The 25813-nt window shown below is 37.5% G+C and overlaps 1 protein-coding gene across 3 annotated transcripts in view; it reads left to right on the plus strand.

Annotated features, from left to right (window-relative positions):
* RAD54B (RAD54 homolog B) overlaps nt 1–24525 on the plus strand; it is a 44750-nt gene extending 20225 nt beyond the window's left edge. For 2 of the 3 annotated variants that reach the window (XM_058177525.1, XM_058177523.1), the window contains exons 4-15: nt 5693–5875; nt 8100–8372; nt 8774–8936; nt 12329–12554; nt 13698–13905; nt 14675–14814; nt 16831–17121; nt 17824–17996; nt 19376–19637; nt 19950–20016; nt 20160–20360; nt 22352–24525. In XM_058177525.1, coding sequence (XP_058033508.1) covers nt 5693–5875; nt 8100–8372; nt 8774–8936; nt 12329–12554; nt 13698–13905; nt 14675–14814; nt 16831–17121; nt 17824–17996; nt 19376–19637; nt 19950–20016; nt 20160–20360; nt 22352–22533 — 2369 coding nt within the window. In that variant the 3' untranslated portion in view covers nt 22534–24525. The remainder of the gene's footprint in view (nt 1–5692; nt 5876–8099; nt 8373–8773; nt 8937–12328; nt 12555–13697; nt 13906–14674; nt 14815–16830; nt 17122–17823; nt 17997–19375; nt 19638–19949; nt 20017–20159; nt 20361–22351) is intronic. The other variant, XM_058177524.1, reaches the window with a different exon arrangement.
* The last annotated feature ends 1288 nt before the right edge of the window (nt 24526–25813 follow it).

Genomic DNA, 25813 nt, shown 5'->3' on the forward strand with positions numbered 1-25813 from the left:
CAAAGCAAAGTCAATGGGGAAGCCAGATTCACTTAACAGTCGGTTTACTAAGTTATCCACTGCAGTGTTTCATTTATCAACTGAGGCAAGGAAGGTTGTAAAATGAGACAAAATGCACTTAAAAATGTCTCACTTAACAACATAAATTACAGTACCTGTAGTGATACTGCCCTCTTTTTACTAATATATATATTAAAAAGAAAACAGGTGGTTTTGCTCTTGATATGTCGAATGTTGCATAGTTTGTACACTTTGAGTTGGTATTTTATTAATTCTAAGCTTCTAATTTTTAAATACCAGTCAGTGATGGAAGGCTCCTCTAGGATTAGAGGATTTTTGATTTTCACTGTTTTACAGTCACAACTTCACTAATAATAGGAAATGAATCATTTGTAGAGAGTAGTTCCTTATTCTAGATAAGGTAGTTAGATGCCTTTTTATCTATAAAGTAGCCAGAATTTGGCTTTGGCTCAGGAAATCCCTATTTTTCAATCCTTTTGTCTCTTACTGTATGTAGGGCTATAGGAGATAAGCTATTTCTTTCAGCCTTTTATCCTTGATAACTCATATGTTTAGTTATGGAGGATTCTTCATTATTTTTTTCATCTATATTTCTGTTGTTATTTTAAATTGTGAAAGAAAATGGCTTTTAAGAAAGTTTCTAATCAATTTAGAACACTTAATTTTCTGGTTTTGTGACAAGCTACCATACAGATTTTAAACAGTCAATTTTGTCTCAGTTGGGAGCATAAATAAAAATCTGGTCCATCTGTTTGCAAATATAACTTCATTCTCTTACAAACTGTAAAATCCTTCAGAGTACATACTTCTGTAAATTTCAGGGTGGATAAAAATCGATGATTTTTTAAAAATATAAATAAAAAAAATCAGATTTTTAAAATTTAAATTGGATTTTTTTATTTTTATCAAATTTATTTTAATAAAATGCTTTTGGAGTAAAAATCTATCTAAAGATAGTTTTCTATTTAAAGTACATTAATATTTTAGTTTATTCAGCATGAAATGGAGCTTACCGTATTTTTTGGACTATAAGACGCACCAAGATTTCAAAGACCTAAGCAAGGAAAAAAAAGTTTTTGCCCTCCCCAGCTCCCAGGAGCATTCTGCAGGCCTCCCAAATCCTCTGCATGCCCCATTTTTGTGAAAAACATGCCTGTTTTTTGCCAGTGTTTCACAAAAACGGGGGCGTTTTTGACCTCCCCAACCCCCAGGAACACTCTGCAGGCCTCCCAAAGCATTTGCATGCCCTGTTTTTGCCAGTGTTTCACAAAAACGGGGGCGTTTTTGACCTCCCCAACCCCCAGGAACACTCTGCAGGCCTCCCAAAGCATTTGCATGCCCTGTTTTTGCGAAAAACGGGATTCATGGGGCGGGGCTTCGGGAGGCTAAAAATACACTTATACACTGTATTTGGTGTATAAGATGCACCAACATTTCCACCCTCTTTTCATGGGGAAAAAAGGTGTGTCTTATACTCCGAAAAGTACGGTAGTTATGTAGCATGAGGCTGTATATTCTGCAATATTGGGACTCTCGTTGAGAGACAGATGACAGTTCTTTAATAACTGTGATTTAAATCGAGTTGATTTAAATAAACCCTTTTTACTAATGATTTAAATCAAATCCACCCTGATAAATTTGAAATATTTGTGCTTTGCCCATCTTCCACTCATGCCCAACTGACTGCCGCTGTTCCTGAATCTATATAACATAAGAATAGCAAAGCTTAAAATGTCATATAAACTGGTAGCCCAGAGTTTGACTCATCTAATCACTCATCTCATAACTCCCAATGTAAGTGACTACCCACAGCTTTCCTAATGTGAAATAGCTTTCACTCATTTCAGAAAGCCAGAAGAAAAATTCTTTACCACAATACCTTTGGAAAATCATTTCATACATTTTAGCCCTTTATCAAAATGCCCCCGCCCTTTTATTTTGAGACACACCAAGCTGAGATCACGTAACAACCATCCACAGCAATTTTGGTCAGAAAATAGAATCCCAATATTTGTGTCTCCATGCTTTCCTTCAAATTATTGAACTATAATTAAAATCAAAAGAATGAATTCATGTGGACAGCAATGGGATAGACTTTTCCAATTGTGGGATGAAGTTACACCATGTATAGATTTAATAAATAAATAATAATCTTACTTTAATGCATGATATTTAAGCAAGTTGCATGTTAAATAGTTAAGTAACATTTGCATATATTCTGTTTCATTTACTTAATTCTGGAGATGCCTCTGTTTAAATGCAATGAAGTAATCATGATCATAAGTCTCTCTTCTGGGGCATAATACATATATGTATTTAAAATTTATAACTACAGTTACACGGTCCCTATTAAATTTGATCTCTCATGTTTTTGTCCTGCTTGAATTATTGAATAGATTGCATTTATGTAAATTGGGTTTATATAACATGGCTTGAAAGGATTACATTTTTTCCTTTCAAGAATGTCATCAGCTTGTCTAAAAATAATCATTCCTGTGTAATGCATAACAAGGGTCAAATCTTTCTAAGGCTCATGAATTTTAAGCAACTATATTTCAGTAATCTAAATAGCTTATTGCAGCATTACTTATTTTAGATCTATAATAGAGATGTCTGTTGTGATGTGTGTTTTTGGGTATCTCCTAGAAATTATTTTCTTTGTGATGAACAAGAAAATATATTTGCTATAAATGATAAATCAATGAAATCTGTGGGCAATGACCTTGATCTAAAACAGGTTGCCAGGAGCATGCTACAATTAACTGCTAATATTAATTATTCATAATATTGGTTTTTCATGTTTACTGTTGACAGCCTATTTATGAGTTGTGTTGTGAGTGCAACTAAGTTAAACTTTTAGTCATTTCTTTGGATTTGCAAAAACTCACACCTGAATTATAAAAACAAAAGAAAGCTATTTTATGCCTTGACGTTACGGATATAGCACAGACTTTCTAAGTGGTTTACCATTTGTAATAAAATGCAATAACAGAATCACAATAAACAGTGAAGATAGCAATTAAAAATCTACATTATTAGGCTTCTTCTTAAATGATCAATTGCTTGAAAAGGAAAGGAAAGTCAAGTTTGCGATGCCTCTGCGATTTTTGTTTCCCTCTCATGTTTATCTTTTCTTCTCATAACAATATATAGATAATGTTCAGAAAACACCTGAAAAATACATACAGGGTTTAACTCAGCAGCGTGATTCTCATTGCCTGCCAAAATGCCCATGAATTGCTTTGGGAACTTATCTGTGCTTAAGACTGTGAAAGGGAAGCTGATAAGCAAGAAATCAAATTATAGTGTCCATTTTATGATAATAGGTTATACACAAGGCTTGCTCCTAAGTTGCAGCTGTCAGTTCAACTTCTTTTTGAAATGTTCAGAAGAAAAAAAAATCTGCTGTCTAGTACAAAGAGTCAAACTGGAGGATGTATTTATTTAATACAGATTTTATAGCCTTCCTATTAAATCCCAAAGTGAGATATAATAAAACAAACCAAAAACCCATACTAAATTGTAAACTTTAAATTATAACATAGGATTGTGACAACCAGAGAAACATACAAATGACTTTGCAGCCCATGTTTCATGAAGAGCTTGGGCAGCATTGTGGCAAGCAACCTGTAAGAACAAATAGGAGTTTGTCAGTGCAATTTAGCAGGGGAGTTTAAGGGAGATTTTTCTAGCCATCTTTCCCTTTAAATTGGTAGTTTTAGCTGAAAGCCTGAGAAGAGGAAAAAAAACAATTAAAAAAATTACTGGCGGAACATTTAAAAAATGAAGATAGATGGATAGAAGTTTGCAGCTGTGACCTGCAATGCTTGTGGCATTTTTCTGTTCCTGCCTACGAAGAATCCAGCCTATTTTTCAGCTGGGGGGCAAACAAAGGATTAGAACAGTGAATGATTAATGAAAGATAATGAAGATTTGTTAGATCATGGAAAGAAGGAAGCAATTCTTCATAAGGCATAAAATCGTACAAAGTGCACTCCTTAAATTCATTCCTAGTTGTTCCTTTGTGCTAATCCATTTTGGGAAAAATCATGCTATAAAAAACAGTTTACAATGATATCCCCACAGATATTAAACCATAAATAACAACTCCAAGGTAGGATTGTTATGCCTTCTACTCCATAGAAGTGGATTGAAAATATGAAAAATTGACTATCAAATAGTGTTGATGAAAAGGATTTGGTTTGCTGGCACAAGAAGGATATACCGTACTTCACAAGGACTGAGGAAAATGTCCTAGGCTGAAGTATGGGGAAGTTGATTAGGAAGGGTTTAATGGAGATTGGAGATGAAAAATAAAGATATCAGGGGGAAAAAAACCTATGTGCACTATAGAAAGAAAGTGTAATTGGGCCCTTAAACTTGATATGAAAAAACATAGCTGAGAATTTAGATGAACCTTTTTATATTGTTTTTGAAAAAACTTGAGGAACTGATGAAATGCCAGATGACTGGAGAAAAAATGCCATTCTTGATGACATTGAGGACATGGTGAACTGAAAATGACCCTGAAGAAACAGAGGCAACTTTAGGGCTGAGATCAATGGCTGGATGCGGGATTTGTGCTGGAAAACCTCTCCAGAGAAAGGAGAGATCATGAGATTGCTCACATATACTCCTGACAGTGGCTCCTCATGAGTAGATGGCAGGAACCAATGTTTTTGCGATTGAGCACTGCAGTAAAATAAATATTTAAATAAACAAACCTTGGTGTATTGTGAGTAGACTGCACTGCACACAAGGTCACATTTTGGGAGCACTTTGCCTGGTCTTTGCCCCTGAAATATTTTGGCTGATCCCTTTCTCTGCCATTATGTACCTGTCCATTCAGAAGTATCTTTTGCCTCTGTGTCAAAGTGGCTTGCTTATGGCAGGAGTTCATAACATAGTACAGTACTCTTCAAATGTTTTGAGGTAAAGTCCAGACACTGCTCTGTATAAACATTCTGCTCTACATACATTGATTATCTCTCTCTCCTTCCCCCCTCATGTATGTACAGAAATAGGTTTGTGTGTGTGGGTAGGTAGGTAGGTAGGTAGGTAGGTAGATAGATAGATAGATAGATAGATAGATAGATAGATAGATAGATAGATAGATAGATAGATAGATAGATAGATATGCATAAGGAAACCAGGGGTGAAATGCTACTGGTTCACTCCGGTTCGGATGAACCGGTAGTGATAAAAATGATTTAAAAAGTAAAAGGTTCCGACGATCACGGCTGTGCCGCTTTACTTTTTTAAAGCATTTTTTAATTACCTATTTGCCCTAACCGGTAGTAAAAAAATGCTTTAAAAAGTAAAAAAAAAAAAAGTTGGCTATGCCCATCCAGTCATGACCCCCACCAAGCCACACCCACAGAACCGGTAGGAAAAAAAATTGCATTTCACCACTGGAGGAAACATAGTGTAAAATCCTATCATTCTGGATGTTTATAGCGGCATACGTGGGAGCTTCTCTTACTGATGCTTTTAGATAAGTTCCTTTAGACAAGTTTCCCCCTTTTTCAAAAGAGATCCTGCTCTCCTGATCCATGCAGGAAGGAATAAATATAAAAAGCTGGACTTCATGGTCTGCTCAACTGTCTTTCAGTTTGCATACCTGGGTGCAGCCTGCAATTCAGAGTCCTCCTGTGTGTCTTCATTCTTACAGATCCGACAGCAACAGAAAAAGCAGGACACCCAGAGGAGCCCATCTGCCTTACCAAATATTTCAGTGTTGTCTGGTGCAAAGCCTCAAAGAAAAAACATAAGAAGTGGGAAGGTGATGCTGTTCTTATAGTGAAAGGAAAGTCCGTGATGCTCAAGGATATGGAAGGCAAAAATATTGGAAGAGGTAAGAATGAAATGAAAATAATTGTTCAGGTGTATGTTGGAAGAAATACTGTTACGTGACTTTGACCAAAGGAAGAAAAGGGTACTATTTGATGACTGGAGGCCACACCTTGAAGGAAGGTAGGGTTATATTAAAGGAGACTGAAGAGCCCAGGAAAAGAATTCAGAGGTCCAAATGGTCCTTCCAGTGCTTAAGATTCTGTGAATTTATGAAGGAATAATCTGTCTATTGGTAGATAGTTAGATAGTTACATAGCCATATCAGCTAATTGGAAGTTGTGCGTTTAGTTTTGTCATGGCTAACTTGTGAATGAGGCCAGATTTGTATCCTCTAGAGATATTAAGACTTCCACTTCAATTATTATCATCCTCAACTGTTATAGCTATTATCTAGCTGGGGTCGTGGAAATAGTATCTCAACACATTTGGCGATTGCCAGAATGGAGTGGGAATGGTCAAACGAGAGGAAAAATTGTAGTGATTAGATCTTTTGCTTAAATGGGTTGGAGCTCAAGCTTAGGGATTGACATGGCAAGTTCAGCTGCATGATTTAAATAGTGGTGAATGAAAAATCCTCAGGGTACTCTGAAATTCCTTGTGCATGAGTAGAGTATATTTATTATCCTCACGAAAGGAAGGAATCAAAATCTCCCAATAAAAAGAGTGTTTGGAAAGTATTATGAACCATCTCTCCTGAAACATGTCTCCTGAATCAAATCTAAAGTGCAGCCCTATTATTAGATATGCCTTGAAAACTCCCATATTCAAAATGTCATTCCTTATTCGGAATATTACTCTACCAATTGTCTTTCTCTCTCCCTTACATATACAAACTCTGTTTCACTCTAGTTATATTTTTCTTACTTTTAAGAATGTTTCTGATAAACAATTGAATTTAATGTCTGCCATATTCACAACACGCTTCCCTACATTTATAAGGTATATTTGCAAGTTAATCCGAGTTCAGACGGGTGAAAACTAGCCTGCATGGGTTCAGTGCAACTGCAAATGATTTTTATATAGTTAAACATTTTTGTAAAGAGTTACCTCCTCTACAACAGCGTGCAGGAAAATATGCAAGAAGGCATACTTTGAAGCCATTTCTTTATAGCACCAGTCTTTTGACATAATCTTTTATCTAGTAAAGTCCATTTTATCAGATGTAGTAACTTCAATTCTTAGTTGACACAGTGTGTGTGTGTATGTGTGCATGCGTGTGTGTGTACAGAGCCAGTTTGGTCTAGTGGTTAAGGCATCAGGCTAGAAAGCCGGAGACTGAGAGTTCTAGTCCCACCTTAGCCATGAAAGCCAGCTGCTTGACCTTGGGCCACTCACTCTCAGACCAACCTACTAGGAGTCAACAGTATCTAAACAAATTATAGCTGAATAGCATTATTATTGTAATAGGGTGGTGAGTGGGAGGCAGCTGTACGAAGTATTGTTAGGTAGCAGTGATTACCAAATAAAGGACAGTCTCTAACATTTCAGTCAAAACTTACGTGCTTATGCAATAAGCACAGTGACCCATTCCTCACAACTATTTACAGAAATATGTTTGTCTTTGAGGTATTATGGAGTTCTTTGTTTTCAGAAAAATAATAATTGGTGCTGCTAACACAATTATAAATAAAAGGGAGATCAACCATTTTCTGCACTATATTGCTTAGCAACAAGGGCTAGCTTTCATGCATTACTCATTAACTTGTTAATCAAGCTTTTTTGCTCCTATTGCCTAGTAGGATTGGATAAGTTAGGAATTCATTAAGTGAAGTCAATGAGGGTGTAAGATTATTTTCAGGAACGTGCTTGTAAATTTTGGGTTAGAAATTGTTTTTGCCCCCAGCTTTCATGAGTACCAGATCTCTGGAAAGCTTCTCACATGCAATCTGTATTTTGGAGTGGTGGGTGTTTTGGCATCAAATGGAGCTAATGTTTACCTTCTTTTAAAGTGATACTGCCCCATAAAAATAAAGAAGTTATGTTGAGGATGTTATTGATGTCTTTCAAAAACTTATAGAGCTTTTTAATATTTTTATTTAAAGACAGTGTGTCATAAATATTAACTATCGGTATTCAGCTTTTTAGTCGAAAGAATTGGCCTTATTTCTTGCACAGTATAGCCATAGTGTCTTTTTTTCTTAAAACTGTAAGATTTACTTGACCAAGTGTATTCTTTCTTTATTTATATCCATACACCTCCACATAACCTTTATAATTTCTCTTAGGCACTGGATATCAGTTCAGAGTCTTAGACAATCTCATTGAAGGTCAGAGTCTGATGATTGGAAGCAAAGAAATTGAAGTGATGGGTGTGATATTGGAAGAAGACTTTAAAAGTGGCAAGTGTTTTCTGTCTGGTCTGGAGGCCACAGAAGAAATTTGGAATACCCCAGTTGCTTCTGCAAGGCAGTTTTGTAATCCTTTCAAAAATGTTTCCAAAGCCAATACTCAAGAAAACTGGTCTAACTGTAAACCACGCCATGATCCGTTAGCTCCAAGTAAGGATTTCTTTTTGAGTTTATTTGTGTTAATTTGTCTATCTCTGTTCTATCCCTGTCTAAAGAAAGTGAATTAGTAATCCAAATCAAATTCAGACTCCCTCTAACTTTTGCACTTATATTGGAATTCACTTCAGTCATAGTCTCAACATATAAAGTGGAGATTAACTTGGGGAAGGCCAAACTAATTAAATGGATGAATTGGATAACCAAAATCGAACTTCTTTCTCTCGTTCTCAGAATCTCTGTATAAAATAAAACTAGGCACTGTGGTTATGATGACATTTGAATTTGATTTGAATTTGGCAAATAATTTTTTTTTGTCTTACACCTAGAAAATTGGTTGCTTTTGCTTTAAACTAATACTTTTGCACTGACACCACCTATGTTTGAAATTTAAGATTCCTTAGTTATGCCATATCCGTGCCCAAGTCACCAGCGATTGTTTAACAAGTCACATTTGCCTATTGTGGATGTGGTTGTAGACCCTTACATTACAAGCCATCTTCGCCCACATCAGCGAGAAGGAATTCTATTTCTTTATGAATGTGTGATGGGAATGAGGTAAGAAAATGATGGTTTCCTGGTTGTTGATCTCTCAGTCTTTCAGAATGTTGGTAGATTTTGGGAAAAGTTGATGCATTTGCCATTGGAATATTGTAAAAACCTCAAATGCTAAAGCTGAGGAGAGAAAGATATGTCTGTCTAGGTGACATTTTCAGTGACATTTTTATGAAGATAGTATTGATACAGTTTTAGCCTTTAGAGAGCCAGGGAGATGACTATGGGGAAGCTAGGCAGAGGTGGCAACAATTACAAAAACAAGAGCAAACTTCTAGCTTTTCTTTCCTTCCTTCCTTCCTTCCTTCCTTCCTTCCTTCCTTCCTTCCTTCCTTCCTTCCTTCCTTCCTTCCTTCCTTCCTTCCTTCCTTCCTTCCTTCCACCCATCCACCCACCCATCATGTTGAAAAACAGCATTTGTGCAAAACTTGTTCTAGATACTCCTTATTCCTCAAAAAATTATGCAGGATGTCAACCATGGAAATTGCAAATAGCAAGAAAGAGAAAGAAAACCGGGAGCGGGGGAGAGGGAGAGAGGGAGGGAGAGGAGACACTGCATACAGACCAAAGGAGGAGAATAGTATATGAGGATAATGTGGACTCTTTATATGGAGAGTAATACAATAACCGTAACAAAGCAGTGGCCGACACCTATAGCATATTTATAAGAGCTATTGTGGTTTCTTAGTTTATATAAAATCTGCACATTGGCCTTCCCAAACAAGAAAACTCAGCCAAATAAAGAAAGATAAACAGTACAGTTAAATACAACAAAGGGAAAACATTACTTCAACGTGGACCTGTCAGCTTTGGTCTGCTTGACCTATCAAAAACACAAGATTTTGCCTCTTTTGTCAGCTGATAAGTCATCATTCTGAGCCGGTGGTCACATTTGGCATTTCCAGAGAATCTTGTGGACAGTGTCACAAAATAACTATTGGAGCCATTTACAACATGGCAGCCACGGGGAACACTATCATCATTGGATATAAAAATGATCTTGGAAGCTGATATTTTGTTTTACAGCATCCAAATGTGCTATTTTTAAAAATTAAAATACTCTCTGAATGATAAAGTCCCATACAGCAGGTAGAGCCCAGGAGTCAGGTTTAGCTAACCTTGGCTGATCTCAAAGAAATTGAGTGAGCTCAGACATGGTTAATATTAGAATGGCAGACCAAAAGGAAATGTGCAAGTTGTAACGGAAGGAGCCAAGCAATTTTGTAGAAGGCGGCAGTGGCAAATAGTTTCCTCATTGTTGCCAATAAAACTATGCAATTTTGTCCATATTGCTACTAGAAGTTGGTCTTGACTTGAAAGGAGTCTTTTTTAAAAAAAAATCTTATTCATGAAGCTTTGCTAAAGCTTTTCTACAAGGGCTTTTTCGCTCTCTCGGGTAGAAATTAAGATCTAGGCTGGAGAAAAATTATTTATTGCTAGTTTGGTTGAAAGCTCCAAATTCTATAATTATAATATTTTTAAACCTGTGATTTTGACAGAGATAATTGTCTCTCCCGCCTCCATCCCTGCATATTACAAAAGCTTTAAAAATATTGCAAAAATGGATGGAATTGAAGTCTACTTCAAATAAATCTTTAGAAATCAGAGAATACAAGCAACAAGTCAGTGAAGCCCTGGCAGTTCTTTTGTTGAATTATATTGAGACATTTTGCAGAGGGATGGTTCTATTTATGAATAATGCAACTGCTTATCCCCTGGAAAATTCTTCCTTCAGAGAAATAATTAGGAATATTGTTCACCGTATTTTATATTAACAGGGAAGCTGATGAAACCACACTATAGCAAAATTAAAAGTATGATGTTAATCTGACTTAATAATTTCATAGAATTTATTGTGCTCAAGTCTGCCACCAAATTAGGGCCTTCACCCACCAGAGGGAAGGGCACAAAACAATTTTATTAGTTCAGCAAAAAAACAAAAGCTTGGTTATTCATTCTCCAAAAGATGGGACAGCTTTTGCCAAATTTGGTGAAGGTTTGGGAGATAATGCAGATAATAATGAAAGGAGTACTATAGTTTCATGAATTTCAATCCAGTCCCGCTTGAATAAATAGGTGCGTTTTCAGCTCACGCCGAAAGGTCCGAAGATCAGGCAATTGACGTAAACCGGGGGGGAAGTTCATTCCAGAGTGTAGGAGCTCCAACAGAGAAGGCCCTTCCCCTGGGGGCCGCCAGCCGCCAGTGCTTGGCGGACGGCACCCTGAGAAGGCCCTCTCTGTGTGAGCGTACGGGTCGGTGGGAGGCACAAGGTAACAGCAGGCGGTCCCGTAAGTACCCGGGTCCTAAGCCATGGAGCGCTTTAAAGGTGGTCACCAAAATCTTGAAGCGCACCCGAAAGACCACAGGAAGCCAGTGCAAGCTGGGCAGGATTGGTGTTACATGGGAGCAACGAGTTGCCCCCACTATTACCCGCGCAGCTGCATTCTGGACTAGCTGCAGCCTCCGGGTGCACTTCAAGGGCAGCCCCATGTAGAGAGCATTGCAATAGTCCAAGCGGGAAGTGACAAGGGCATGAGTGACCGTGCATAAGGCATCCCGGTCAAGAAAGGGGCGCAACTGGCGCACCAAGCACACTTGGTGGAAGGCCCTCTTGGGGTCTAGATAGACAGCTTCATCCAGGTACCGGGGAAGCTGCCATGCAACCACACTCTCTACAACCTTCACCACAAAGCGAAGGTTGGAGACAGGACGATAATTTCCCAAAATAGCTGGGTCCAGGGAAGGCTTCTTGAGGAGGGGTCTCACCACTGCCTCTTTCAAAGCAGCGGGGAAAACCCCTTCCATCAATGAAGCATTTATAATTCCCCGGAGCCAGCCTCGTGTCACTTCCTGAGTAGCCAGCACTAGCCAGGAAGGACACGGGTCCAGTAAACATGTGGTCGCATGTAGCCTCCCCAGTAACCTGTCCACGTTCTCGAGAGCCACAGTAATAGGCAACAGGGCCCCCTGAGGTCAAACACAACCCTGATGCGGCCCTCAATGAAATTGAGTTTTACACCCCTGCTCTAACCCTTCTGAGTTCAGATTTGATTATCTCTGCCTATTTATTTTACTACAAGTACTGTTATGCCCTTCAATCCAATCTACTTAACTGTACAAGCACAACAAAATCTAACCTATAACAAAAATGAACAATATTATGTAAAAATATAACCATCAACAATCATATTTAATTCCATATTTTTTTATTTTGTATGGACATGTTGGAATAAAAAAACTAAATCAATGAAATGAAAAGGCTGATCCATAAATACTCTTTTGCTATATTGCCAAACAATAAGGATGCCTATGATGTTTGATTAAATGGCCAAGGCGTTTTTGAACTTACTGTGTACAGTAATCACTTTCTTTTTCCTTGCTGTCTGTGCCTTAGAGTGAGCAATAGATTTGGCGCCATCCTTGCAGACGAAATGGGTTTAGGAAAAACACTGCAGTGTATTTCACTCATCTGGACACTCCTGCGTCAAGGACCTTATGGATGCAAGCCTGTAATAAAACGAGCCTTGATAGTAACTCCTGGAAGTCTGGTGAAGAACTGGGGAAAGGAATTTCAGAAATGGTTGGGAAACGAGAGAATCAAAGTGTTCTTAGTTGATCAGGTGAACCAAAGAATTACACTCCTATCTATCCCTAATAATTATGTTAGGTAAAGGTAAAGGTTCCCCTCGCACATATGTTCTAGTTGTTCCCGCCTCTAGAGGGCGGTGCTCATCTCCGTTTCAAAGCCGAAGAGCTAGTGCTATCTGAAGACATCTCCGTGGTCAAGTGGCCAGCATGACTAAATGTCAAAGGCACATGGAACGCTGTTACCTTCTCACCAAAGGTGGTCCCTATTTTTCTACTTGCATTTTTTATGTGCTTTTGAACTGTTAGGTTGGCAAAAGCTGTAACAGGAGCTCACCCCGTTACGCAGCACTAGGGATTTGAACCATTGAACTGCCAACCTTTCTATTGACAAGCTCAGTGTCTTAGCCACTGAGCTACCGCGTCCCACTAATAATTATGTTAGATACTCCTAAATGTTTAGATGAAGTTCATCTTTATTTATAGAACTCTTGATTTAATTTCATTGACATGTAACTTCACATTCCTCCTCTTCATCCACTTCCTGGGCTCACATGAAGCACTGAACTAGAACGTGTCTTACTTATTTGGGCTTAATACAGTTTGTCAACCCGAAAACTTAGCATTATGAGCAGCCAGTGGGGGATTATTTAACAAACTGTGGTTAGGACTTAACTCACTGTATGAAATAGCAGTCAAATGAATGGAGGCTGCAAGCTTGCAACTCAACTGTTTGTTTTCAGTGCTTGTGATTAAAAAGTAGCCTTTCAGTATGGACATTTTTTTTCTTTCATTTCTTCCTTTAAGCAGTAGCATAGGCATACTGTATGTACTAAAATATCCAATTGTTATTAGAAGGTGGTTAACATTGGTTCGAAAGTGAACAGGAAAGAAGGAAACCTAATGGTGTCTCCCAGTTGGATATTGGAGTAGAGTCTTTTTCATTAATATTCAGAATTAAAAATTAGTCATTGGAAGCATACAGGAGAAAAATAATTGTGCGTCATTTAAACAATTAGTCATCCCACATTATTGTCAATGACTGTTCATAAATTAATTCAGAATAATTCAATACAGTTAGATATATATGTAAGACATATTTAGACATAGATTCACTTTTATTTAGAATTCCAGCTTTCCGTTTCCACATAACTTTCAATTCTCTTTACGTTGTTCAGGATCACAAAGTGGAAGAATTCATCAATTCCCCCCTTTATTCAGTCCTGATCCTTAGTTATGAGATGTTTCTACGTTCTGTGGACCAAATTCAGAAGACAGAATTCGGCCTTGTCATCTGTGATGAAGGACATCGTTTGAAAAACAGTTCTATTAAGACAACTGCTGCTCTTCTCAGCCTCTCCTGTGAAAGAAGAATTATTCTTACTGGTGTATATATTTTATTTTTATTTATTTTTATTTATTTTTGTCACAACAGTATACACAAACAATTGTCATAGATAAAACAACATATCTTGAAGAAAATATATATATATAAGTAAAAAATATGCATCAACTATATCAATTTGATATAATGAAGGGAACAATAGGACAGGAACGGTAGGCACTTTTGTGCTCTTATGCACAAAGTTATAAAAATTATAAAAAATTATAAAATTATTCACTCATCACAAGCCCGTGGCTTAGAGGTTAATACATCTACCTAATATGCAAATAGCATGGGTTCGAATCCCAGAAAGGGTATGGCTAGCTGATGAGAACTAAATAGCTTGAAATAGATGTATACGACTCTGCCTTTATTTCTTTTTCGATAAAATATACACTCAACACTGTTCACCTTACAGTAAAAAAATAGATTTGTTGTTTCCTTATATTGGTGCATTAAAAAGTGAATAAAAATCTAATTGGGGAAGGAGGGGTATGTGTGTGTGTGTGTGTGTGTGTGTTTGTGCCTTCAAGTCAGTCTTGACACTTGGAGACTGCCTGGAGTAGTTCCTTTAGTTTTCTTCCCAAGAATCCCAAAGTGATTTGCCATTCCCTCCTTCCTAGGGTTGAAAGATTATTAATGGCCCTAGCTGGCTTTGTGCCTAAGGCTAGACTAGCACTCACAATCTCCCAGTTTCTAATCTGATATCTTAACCATTGCACAAAATTGGCCCTCTTGTATTATTTACGAAATTATATTTTGTCTCCCAAGGTACTCCAGTACAAAATGACCTTCAAGAGTTTTATGCTTTAATAGAATATGTAAATCCTGGAATACTTGGTCCTTTATCTGCATACAAAAAGGTATATGAGGAGCCTATTCTTAGATCGCAAGAACCTTCAGCAACTGAGGTCTGTAATTGCAACAATTGAAATTTGTGAATTTTTACTGATTGCATAAAATTAAGAAGCATAGGTTTCTTTACTATTGGAGGGATAAGTAATTTATTGTTATGAGAGGCAATACATTTTTTATATTTAAATTTCTGTATTGTATAACTACTGTTACAAAGAGTAACTATTGAAGATATTCTAGAAACAGGAAGAGAAAATTCTCTAGTAACAAAATCTTATCATGTAGTACGGGGAACTGAACCTTTTCATCTATGACTTCCAAGATCTGAAGTACTCTTTCCACGGAAAAGTGTTTAACTTTACCCTCTCAGTATATTGGAAAATGGCAAAAAATATTTCTTTTACCGAGCTTTTAAGATGTTAATTGGCTTTCCCAAAATTGGAAATGCAGAGAGAACCCACAGGAGGCAGAAATAATCAACAAAATATTGACCTGTGCAGAGATGGTCAGGTTAACAATGGAGCTCAAAGATAAAATGAACTGGAATTCTATGTAACCTGGAATACATTTTATAAATGGCTAGAGAAAATGTAGGGATAGAGAATTAGAAACAAAGTGAAGAAAAGGGGAGAAAAAAATAATATTAGAAATATTAGATAGGAGTAAACAGGATTTGAATAGATATGAAGGGAATACAGTATGTGTGTAACTGGAGTGTGATTGAATGTATAAAAAGTATATATAGAAGTGTTAGAAAAGTATGTACCAGACAAGTTGCACCACATCTAATGTTTTTAAATTGTATATTTAATAAAATTTATTTTTAAAAAAGATATTAATTGGCTTTAATTATAGTAATTTTAATAAATATATATATTTTGTTATGAACTTTTTAAATTTTGTGTTTAGTTTTTTGTTCTAAGCCGCCTTGATTGCTTAGGAAGGTAGGATCAAAATTTAAAAATAAATCTGATTAAGACATTGATGAGATGCTGAGTTTATTTCAAAATCGTTTAATGCAAATCTGAGGAGCAAAGGAAATACAAAATTTAAAGAAGAGTAAATTTAGACTGCAATCCTACTCCAAATGTTTTAGGCATAAAAACTTTACTTAACTCATTGGGATTTCTGGATTTATGTTCTGTCTGAACTCCAGAGCAAGGGGAAATGATACAGGAGTGCAAGGGCAGACACAGGGAGGAGCATTCATGCACTTTGGGGAGAGGAAGGAGAGTCATGTTTAGGGTTCCAGACTCTAAGGAAGCGTCTGTGAAAGAAGGGATCTTTATATCAGGGATCTTCAACCTCAGCAACTTTAAGACTTGTGGACTTCAACTCTCAGAATTCCTCAGCCAGCTTTGCTCCACAAGTCTTAAAGTTGCCAAGGTTGGAGACTCCTGCTTTATATGGTAAGCAAGAATGAATAGAGGGTCATGGAGCACCACATTGCTCCCATATAACACCCATCCCGGTAGCCTTTCGGGTGCAATTCAAGGGGTTAGTGACCACCTTCAAAGCGCTCCATGGCTTAGGACCGGGGTATCTACGAGACCGCCTTCTGCCACCGATAGCCTCCCAACGACCTGTGCGCTCCCACAGAGTGGGCCTGCTCAGGGTGCCGTCGACCAAACAATGTCGGTTGGCAGCCCCCAGAGGGAGAGCCTTCTCTGTGGCAGCACCGGCTCTTTGGAACGAGTTACCTCCGGGGTTACGCCAACTCCCCGACCTCCGAACCTTCAAGCGGGAATTAAAAACTTTATTATTTAATCGTGCGGGACTAGCCTAAATGTATTTTAAATGTATTTTAATTATAGTTTTTAAATTTTAAAGGGTTTTATGTCGGTTTTGACCGTTTTAGTAATTTTGGCCAATTAATATATTCGTTTTAAATGTTTTTAAATTTGTTATTTATATTATGTGTATTTTTGTGTTTTAATATGGCTGTAAACCGCCCTGAGTCCCTCGGGAGAAGGGCGGTATAGAAATTGGATTATAAATAAATAAAAATAAATAAATAAATGGCAGGAAATTTATTCCCATGAACTAATTTGATATTCCATGTTATTATCTAGGAAAACACTGAACTAGGTGAGAAACGGGCAGCAGAGCTGATGCATCTAACAGGACTCTTCATTCTTAGAAGAACGCAAGAGGTCATCAACAAATTCTTGCCTCCCAAAAAGGAGAGCATACTTTTCTGTCGTCCAACGACGTTGCAGTTTGCTCTTTATCGAAGTCTTTTGAACTCTCAGATTGTTAGATCTTGCCTACAAGGAAGTTTGGAGAACAGCCCACATTTAATATGCATCGGGGCTTTGAAAAAACTTTGTAACCATCCCTGCCTTCTCTTGAAAGCAATACAGGTGTGCATATTGAATTATGTTTCAATATGTTTCTGGATTCTTAGAATTGTTTAAGTCATTTAAGTCTTCAATCATTACAGATTTTAATCTGATTGAAAATATGCATTGCTTTCTTTAACTAGCTTCTTCCAGAAGGACTTGGGAGACAATAACAGATCCATGAAAAGGTCATACATTTCAATCAATACAGAAATCAAACATTTTATTTATGAAACAAATTTATAATGGCTGCCCAGCTCATACATAACAACTCTAGATGATTTACAGCATTAAAAATCCATAATCTAAAACTGATCAAAGCTGAGGATATCATTATAAACATGGTAGACTGTTTGGAATGGCTTAAGATGCATCAGAATGGAAAAGTCAACTTTAGAAGTGAAATTGTCCAATGAAAGAAAACTCCGAGACTGGAATTTCCTCAAAGTTCCATTTTATTAGAGATGTCCTATTGGCACATCTGGGAAAACCCGAATCTGAAAGCTTTGGGTTCTCTCCACCCAAAGGAAATTTCAAAACATAGTCAGGAGACACATTTGCAATAGGCTCAGTGCATGTGGAGGACAATGTTATCCATTCTTGCATTCAGGAAATAGTGGGTGGTTTGACATGACTATGGAAACAAGCAGAAATATGGATATGGCTTTAGTTGGAATGTCACTAAAACAGTCACATACTTTTCCAAAATTCTCTTCTCCATAGAAGAAAGAATCTGAGTCTCGTGATAACCAAGATCAAACAAACCTTTATGATGGTTTACGTGATGTTTTTTCTCAAGAATGTGCTCAGACAGATTTCTCTGAGAGTGACTCAGGAAAGTTGAAGGTGCTAACGCAGATGCTGGCAGCAATTCATGAACGTGGACCTTCAGAAAGGTAGGAAGGCTATTTAAATTGAAAGTGCAGTTGAGTGTGTTTGAATCTTATAGTTTAGTTCTTTTTTCTAAACAAGAGACATGTCCCAAAGGTGCTTCTTCAAGAGGCAATTGGACTTTCTGGTTTTTCTTTCAGAGCTGAAGAAGTTTCTTGGATGAGAGCGAAACGTCTTCAAAGAAAAACCAGAAAGTCCAGTTGCCTCTTGAAAAAGCACCTTTGGGACAACCATAAACTGGATGACTGAAAAATCTCCATAGACAAGAGACATCATGGCTTCTAATTTAGTTCTTACCTATTGTATTAACCATCTCTAGTGCTATGGAACTTGGTAGTCATTGCTCTTTCATTTAACCTGATCTTCAAGACTGAAGTAAATTCTCATACCTCTTTTTAGATTTTTGTTCAGGGAACATGAATAAACTTGATTCATTAGTTTCCAATTCTCTACATTCTTATCTGATTGCTGTTTGTCGGTGATTTGTACATTTATTCTAAATCTATCCCAGGAGAAAACCCAATATTTGCTTGCCAATATTTTCCTACTTTGAACACATGCTATTTTGATGTTGGAGAGCTGATGGCAGAGAAGCAGAGTGGAAAATATAGCCACTGACAATTCATTAATAATAAACCATGCATAGAGATATGAAATACAAACATATTATGTTTGCCCTTAATAACTTGAACAAACATTGTAGGTGGAGGAGTGATGTATAGCTGAAAATGTGAAATGTGAAAATTCCATATCTAAATATAAGCTACTTTCCTTTTAATAATTATCTGTGGCATTTCCCAACAAATTCTTTCTCTAAAACACAATTTCTTTCTTCTGGCCTAATCTCATGCAAGATCAAATAAAGATTGGTTTCACATAGACTTCCTGGTGGAACAGATGTTCTTCCTTATAGAAACGGAAGCAGAAATATCCTCCTTGCTTCATGTCTATCACAACAGACGTGCTGTATCTGTGCTATCTTCTCAGTTCTCTGCCTCTTTCACTGTGGTGGGACTTATCTTCTTCCCAAACATATGGTTTCCCAGTGGCCTTCTAATACTCATAGCCTATCATCTCACTAAGGCACTATTGCTATATATCCTTGGTTTACTGACATTTTCTCTTTGTTTGAAGTCCTTCATATGAATAAATACACAAGTACACAAAACTTACATGGTACATTTTCCTCTCTTTTATAATAATTGACACTTACACTATAAATTTAGGCCCACAATTCTCTTGGTACCATTAGTTTCTATCAGAGAACTGAAAATTTTGTTTATTGTATTATAAGATGCAAACAAAATTAGCATTAGAATAATTCTGTTTCCTCAACATAGATGGAATTTGTTAATAACTAGTTTTCTATATTCCATGCTTACAGAGTCGTTGTGGTATCTAATTATACACAGACGTTAAATATATTACAAGAAGTATGCCAACGATCTGGATATCTCTATACTAGACTTGATGGCAGCACCCCCGTCTCCCAGAGGCAACATATTGTTGATAGTTTCAATAGTAAATTTTGCCCAGCCTTCATCTTCCTATTAAGTTCAAAGGCTGGTGGTGTTGGTTTGAACCTTGTTGGAGCATCTCATTTAATCCTGTATGATATTGACTGGAATCCAGCGACTGATATTCAGGTTTGTTACATTCTTTAATAGTGGAACTGCAGAGCTATTAGCATGAATCAGAATGTAAAGCTTTGGTCAATGTGTTTTTGACACATTGTCATGGAGGACCATCTATGTGGTTCAACATTGACCTGATACCACATAATTAGTCAATCAGTCAAAAACTTGCCCAAAAAAAATCATTCATAGTAAAACAGGAGCTTGGTTGTAGCCAGATTTTAGAAACAAAATTAAATAAGGAGGCATAGTGAAATAACATTTCCAAGCATATTAGTTGGAAGGCCTTAACCATCATTTTTATTGTCTCATTCTGTCTTGTAGGCAATGGCCAGAGTATGGAGAGATGGACAAAGGCATACAGTTCATATTTACAGACTACTCACTACAGGTCTGTAATATCATAGTTACAGTGTTTTTTTAAACCCCATTGGTTAGTACCAATGGCTTTGACCATACTTGAATGTATGCATCTTGCCTATTTCTGGTCATTATTTTTAGGAAGTGAATGAATGTTTGCTTTCTTTAATGCAGGCACAATAGAGGAGAAAATCTATCAAAGGCAAATCAGCAAGCAAGCTCTCTCTGGAGCAGTTGTAGACTTTGCCAAGGGATCTGAGCATATCCGTTTTTCTGTTGAAGAACTTAGAAACCTCTTCACGTTGCATGAAGATTCCAATTGCGTGACCCATGATTTGCTGGAGTGTAACTGCATGGGAAAGAAAGATAATCAAGGTGACCTTTTCTGAGTGGCTCCTGCCTTATTTCATACATGGGATAGTTTTAATGTTAACTGTGCTTCTCCCCCACCCTTTCAAGTTTGCAGGAGGGTCCAAAAAGTTTGCTGATGATGGCCACAACTCTGCAGTCAAAGCTGTGATGGATATAAAAAAGGGAGGAGCTTTGATTGGGTGGTTGTGGCTGCCCGCTAGCCGTTTTTTATACCTCCCACCCTCCTTGCAGGCACCCCTGTTGCAGAAGCTAGAATTGGTAGATTTGGTGAGCTATTTTATGATGTCAGCATATTGTTTTTTTAGGAAGAGTTGTCATTCTGTGCAAATTTTTAACTTGGTTATAATTATAGATAGATTCAGGTCAGTTAAAAGAAAATATTTCTTCATATTGTCATTAGGCAAATAATTGATGAATTTGTTGTACCAAATATAATGGCAGCCAGTCATCAAGGCAAAATAAGAGTCAGTAGCAGTGGTGGAATTCAATTTTCTTTTACTACCGGTTCTGTGGGCATGGTTTGGTGGGCGTTGCAGGGGAAGGATACTGCAAACTCCCCATTTCCTCCCCACTCCTGGGGGAAGGATATTGCAAAATCTCCATTCCCACCCACTCTGGGGCCAGCCAGAGGTGGTATTTGCCAGTTCTCCAAACTACTCAAGATTTCCGCTACCAGTTTTCCAGAACCTGTCAGAACCTGCTGAATAGTACCCCTGGTCAGTAGCCATGTTACAGCCAGCAACAGCACTTCAAAAGTTTTCAAATGCCAACATCTATCTTATTACTGAGCCACCAAAACTTTAAGAAAATCTGGCCACTCTTATTCATCATGCAATCTTGAGTTTTAGACAGTGGTGGGATTCAAATTTTTTAACAACTGGTTCTGTGGGCATGGCTTATTTTGGGGTGTGGCTTGGTGGACATGTGACTGGGTGGGCGAGCCTAGCTGCTCATGTGACCAGGTGGCCATGGCTATGGGCATAGAAACTACTCAGAGGGCTAAAAAAAGTCATTTCTGACCGGTCCTCGCACTTATGACCATCCTCACATTTATGCCCATTGCAGCATTTTTAACAACCATGTCACTCTTTTCATAACTGCTGCTCTTCACCACGGTTACAAGTTAGGGCGCAAAATGTAGAATGTGAGGACAGTTGTAGGTGTGAGGACCAGTCAAAAGTGCGAGGACAGGTCAAAAATAACTTTTTCAGCCCTCTGAGTAGTCCCTATGCACAAAATGCTGCAACAGGCATAAATGATGACCGGTCATAAGTGTGAGGACTGGTCAAAAGTGCGAGAACCTGTCAGAAATCACTTTTTTCAGCCGTCTGGGTAGTCCCTATGAACATACCATCCGACACCGGTAAGTAATGGTGGGGAGGGGAGGGGCAAGGAGCGGGGTGAACCAGCAATTTAACAAACGGTTTGGCCGAACCGCCTAGAACTGGCAGAATCCCACCACTGGTTTTAGAGCTGGAAAACAGTGAGACCCCTCTCTGTTTCAAAGGGGGATTAACAAAGTTGTGAAAAATAAGCAATCAGAAGTGTCTGATGTCTACTAGATACATTACAGTGGTCAGTTGATACAGTTGCAGGGAGAAAAAATGGGAGAGGATAGTTACCTTTTGTTAACCACTCTGGGAAATAGGATGTCAGGTTAGAGGAGACTAATCCAGGAAGTCACTTCTTAGCCGCAGTTTCCTGTGCATCAGTGGAAGGACTTGCCTCCAGAAATTGTGGGTACTCCAAAACTGGAAGTTTTTAAGAAGAGATTGGATAACCATTTGTCTGAGATAATATAGGGTTTCCTGCCTGAGCAGAGGGTTGGACTAGAAGACCTCCAAGGTCCCTTCCAACTTTGTTATTCTGTCATCTATAGTACCTGGAGTTCAACCAAGGCATTTTTATAGGCATAAACATCTTTGTTTCAAAATGTTCAAATAGTGTTGAATATTTCTCATCAGCTTATGTTTTCTTCCTGTTATTTTTCTTAGGCTGCCCTGTGATCCAAGTTGACCAGAGTAGCCAAAGTGATGTGAAAGTCAAAAAGTCTCTGACTATGTCACAACTGATGCAATGGAAACACTTTTGTGTGGATTACAAAAATCTCCCTGATCCCTTCCTTGACAGGATAAAAGACAACCTTACATTCATTTTCCAAAATATAACAAGTTGAGAACAAGCTAGCTTCTTCTTAGTTGCCTTGAGCTTGTATTCATTAGGGTATTATCATTTTTAACAGCAGCAGCAGCATTATTAATAATAGGATTACTGAGGATAAAGAGCATATATCAAGGTTGACACTGTATTATTCTTTTAAGCCTTAAAATAAACTGGGGGAAAATTTCTTTGCCACCACTTTTTCTTACAATGTCACATCACTCTAACAACTTTACAATATATTATACTTCGGTTTAACCCATCCAAGATGTTTTCTTCAACTGATGATAAGAACAGAGACAAGGCTTTCTTTTAATCATGGTTATTTTTCCCCATCAATATTTGTTCTCAGAATTAGTAGGTCAAAGAAGATACATTGCATTATATAGTTATGAGATAATTACAATTTCTAAATAGGGCAAAAGCACGATTTTCTTCCTAGGGGAAGAAACATATCTGCCCGTGTCCCTCTAGTAACTCAGATATCATCAGATAGGCACAAGGAAATTTTTTCCTGTCATATGTGTTCCTTGAATAACTTGTTTGATGTAATATATAATTAGTGGCATGATTTTTCTCTTTATTCCTTCATTAGATTTTTTTTCTCCTGTTCTGGTAGAATGAATTAATAGCAAATAATGCATCATTTCTACCCATTAGTTCAATTGCCCAATGCTTAGTCATGGCCTCTAGACCAGAAGTCTCCAACCTTGGCAACTTTAAGCTTTGCTGGCTGGGGAATTCTGGGAGTTGAAGTCCTTCAGGCTTAAAGTTGCCAAGGTTGGAGAGGAGACCCCTGCTCCAGACACAGTTGAAGCTATTCTCTCAATCTTAGCTTCTCAGTTCTGCTTCTGTTAAATGTATTAGGAAGAAGGCTGTTGCTCAGTTTAAAAAAAAAGCCAGATGTTTGGCCTACAGAAAGCTAATCTCTTGGAAAGTGATTTACACACTCAAGCATCTCTGATCTATGGCTTTGACTCTACAATGTTACCTTTTTAAATACAGTGACTCTGTTCAGTCCATGCTGAAACCGTCAAAATGCACGTGTGGGTGGCATTTACAGGAAAGGATTGTTAGGCAGACATCTCCTGAACTGCTAGTTCTCTCTGATTTATGCTGTTCTGTTCTGTTTTTCCATTTACTGTAATAATATCCTTACTTTATCCTTGATAAAATAAATCTGTTAAGACAACTGAATATGTGGAAATTGGCAAAGTATGGTTGGGTGAGGAGAAGGTTAAAAATCTACTCTGAAAGGCCTCAGGCACAGGTCCACTCCTGTATTTGTTAAGAATGTGGGGATTTCCCGTTAAGTGTTTATTTCTGTCCAAAGGTTGCTGTAATGGTAGCTCTCATAACATAGGATGCATATTTTATAGGATGCAAAACTTTCAAAATTTCAGGCAACTTACATCAGCAGCAACTTACATACCCACAAATATTTCCCATCCTCAAATTTTCTCTACAGTCACTTAGGAATGTAAATCAAAAGTTGTTGAAGTCCTTTTGGTGATTTTCCTTGGAGGAGATATCTTCTTATTACGATCGATCCTAGCTTAGAATATTGCATTTGGGAGATCTATTTTCAGGCAGCTATGATCAGGTGGCTATTTTTCCATGAGCAATTTCATAAAGCAGGACAACAGTGGCAGTCATACCTATCCTAACCCCAATTCTTTTAACTACACATTCAAACTGTGTTTATGCTACTACGGTAATAACATTAAAAAGAACAAGTACATTTGTTGATAATAGTCTTTCAAGTGATACCTAACCAGTTCGTACAAACAGTGCCTCTCCATTTTATCTAACCTTCTTAATTGGATTAAGTTATATAAGCCAGTAGTGACTGCAGATAGACTATGTGCAATAAAATATAACAAATAATATTATATTGTTTGTCATAATCAATCACATAATCAACACTTGCTTCAAAATGTTCTATTTAAAACTAAGAGATTTAATTAGTTCAAATGTACCATTCAATTAATAAAAGTTCATGCAGTAAGCTAAACTGTAATGTGGTTTGTTTGGTGAATCCAACTGTTTTCTATAACCATGCTTTATTTTATTTATTTAATCAAATATTTATAGCCACCCATCTCACAAATCTGACTCTGGGAGGCATACAAAAAAAAATATTGCAGCTTAATTTGTTGGGTGGATCCAGTCAGTTGTCAATTATTCATTAAACCCTGTGCAAAGAGACCATAGTTTTTGGTGTGGGAAACAGATCAGAGAGATATTTACATCAGAGACTGTATTCTTGAATTAGCTTATAATCTTTCATAGGCTTACTTGAGAGTATGTCCTCTTGAAATCATAGGTGTATGTATATATCACATTATTCCTTTGCAGCATAAACAAAATTATGTAAAAAATACAAGAGTAACAAATAACAGGTAAAATATTCGTAAGATAAAAATAAATATATCTAAATCTGATTTGGACTAATGCCATTCATTATACCTCTCCATATTCTTCTGTTCTTACTTCTACCTTGTCCGTAAAACAATTCACACACAAAAACAAACACAAAAAGTTTTTAAAGTTTTTTCCTTTTTTTTGAGAAACCTATTGATTTTATGAAATATGAATTTCTCAGTCTTCCCCCCCCATCCCTTCATTCTAGCTTTATATATGTGTTGTGCATGTCAGTTCTCATTCATTCTTTCTCTGAGACCTTACCTCAACATACTTTTGTGGTGCTCACTCCATCTTTATATTTAGTCCACGCTCATTCAACACCCATTCACTCTTGATCACAAGTCTTAAGTAATCTGTCCACACATCTGTCCACATGTTTCTTCCGACATGAGCCCCAGTGGCGAAGTGGTTAGAATGCACTAATGTAGGCTACTTCTGCTGACTGCCTGCTGACTGCAATTTGGCAGTTCAAATTTCACCAGGCTCAAGGTTGACTCAGCCTTCCAGATCGTAAAAATGAGGACCCAGATAGTTGGGGGCAATATGCTGACTCTGTAAACCACTTAGCGAGGGCTGTAAAGCAGTATATAAGTCTAAGTGGTATTGATATATTCCATATGAAAGGTGCAAAGAAGCATGCATTTATACACAGCCGTTTATTGCTTATAACAGATTGCTAACCCATTACCTTTCAACTACCATTTGGTGTCGGGTCCAAAACCAATAAAGATGTGATTCTTCCATGCTGAGTTTTTTATTGTTTCATAGATAAAATCTTACTAGACTGACCACTCTACTGTCTGCATCTACAATTTACTTTGTGATCTGTTAAGGGGGGACGAGGGGGGATCTCTATTTACCCTCTTGGT

This window comes from Ahaetulla prasina, chromosome 3 (assembly GCF_028640845.1).
Source record: "Ahaetulla prasina isolate Xishuangbanna chromosome 3, ASM2864084v1, whole genome shotgun sequence".
Classification (NCBI taxonomy): Eukaryota; Metazoa; Chordata; class Lepidosauria; order Squamata; family Colubridae; genus Ahaetulla; species Ahaetulla prasina.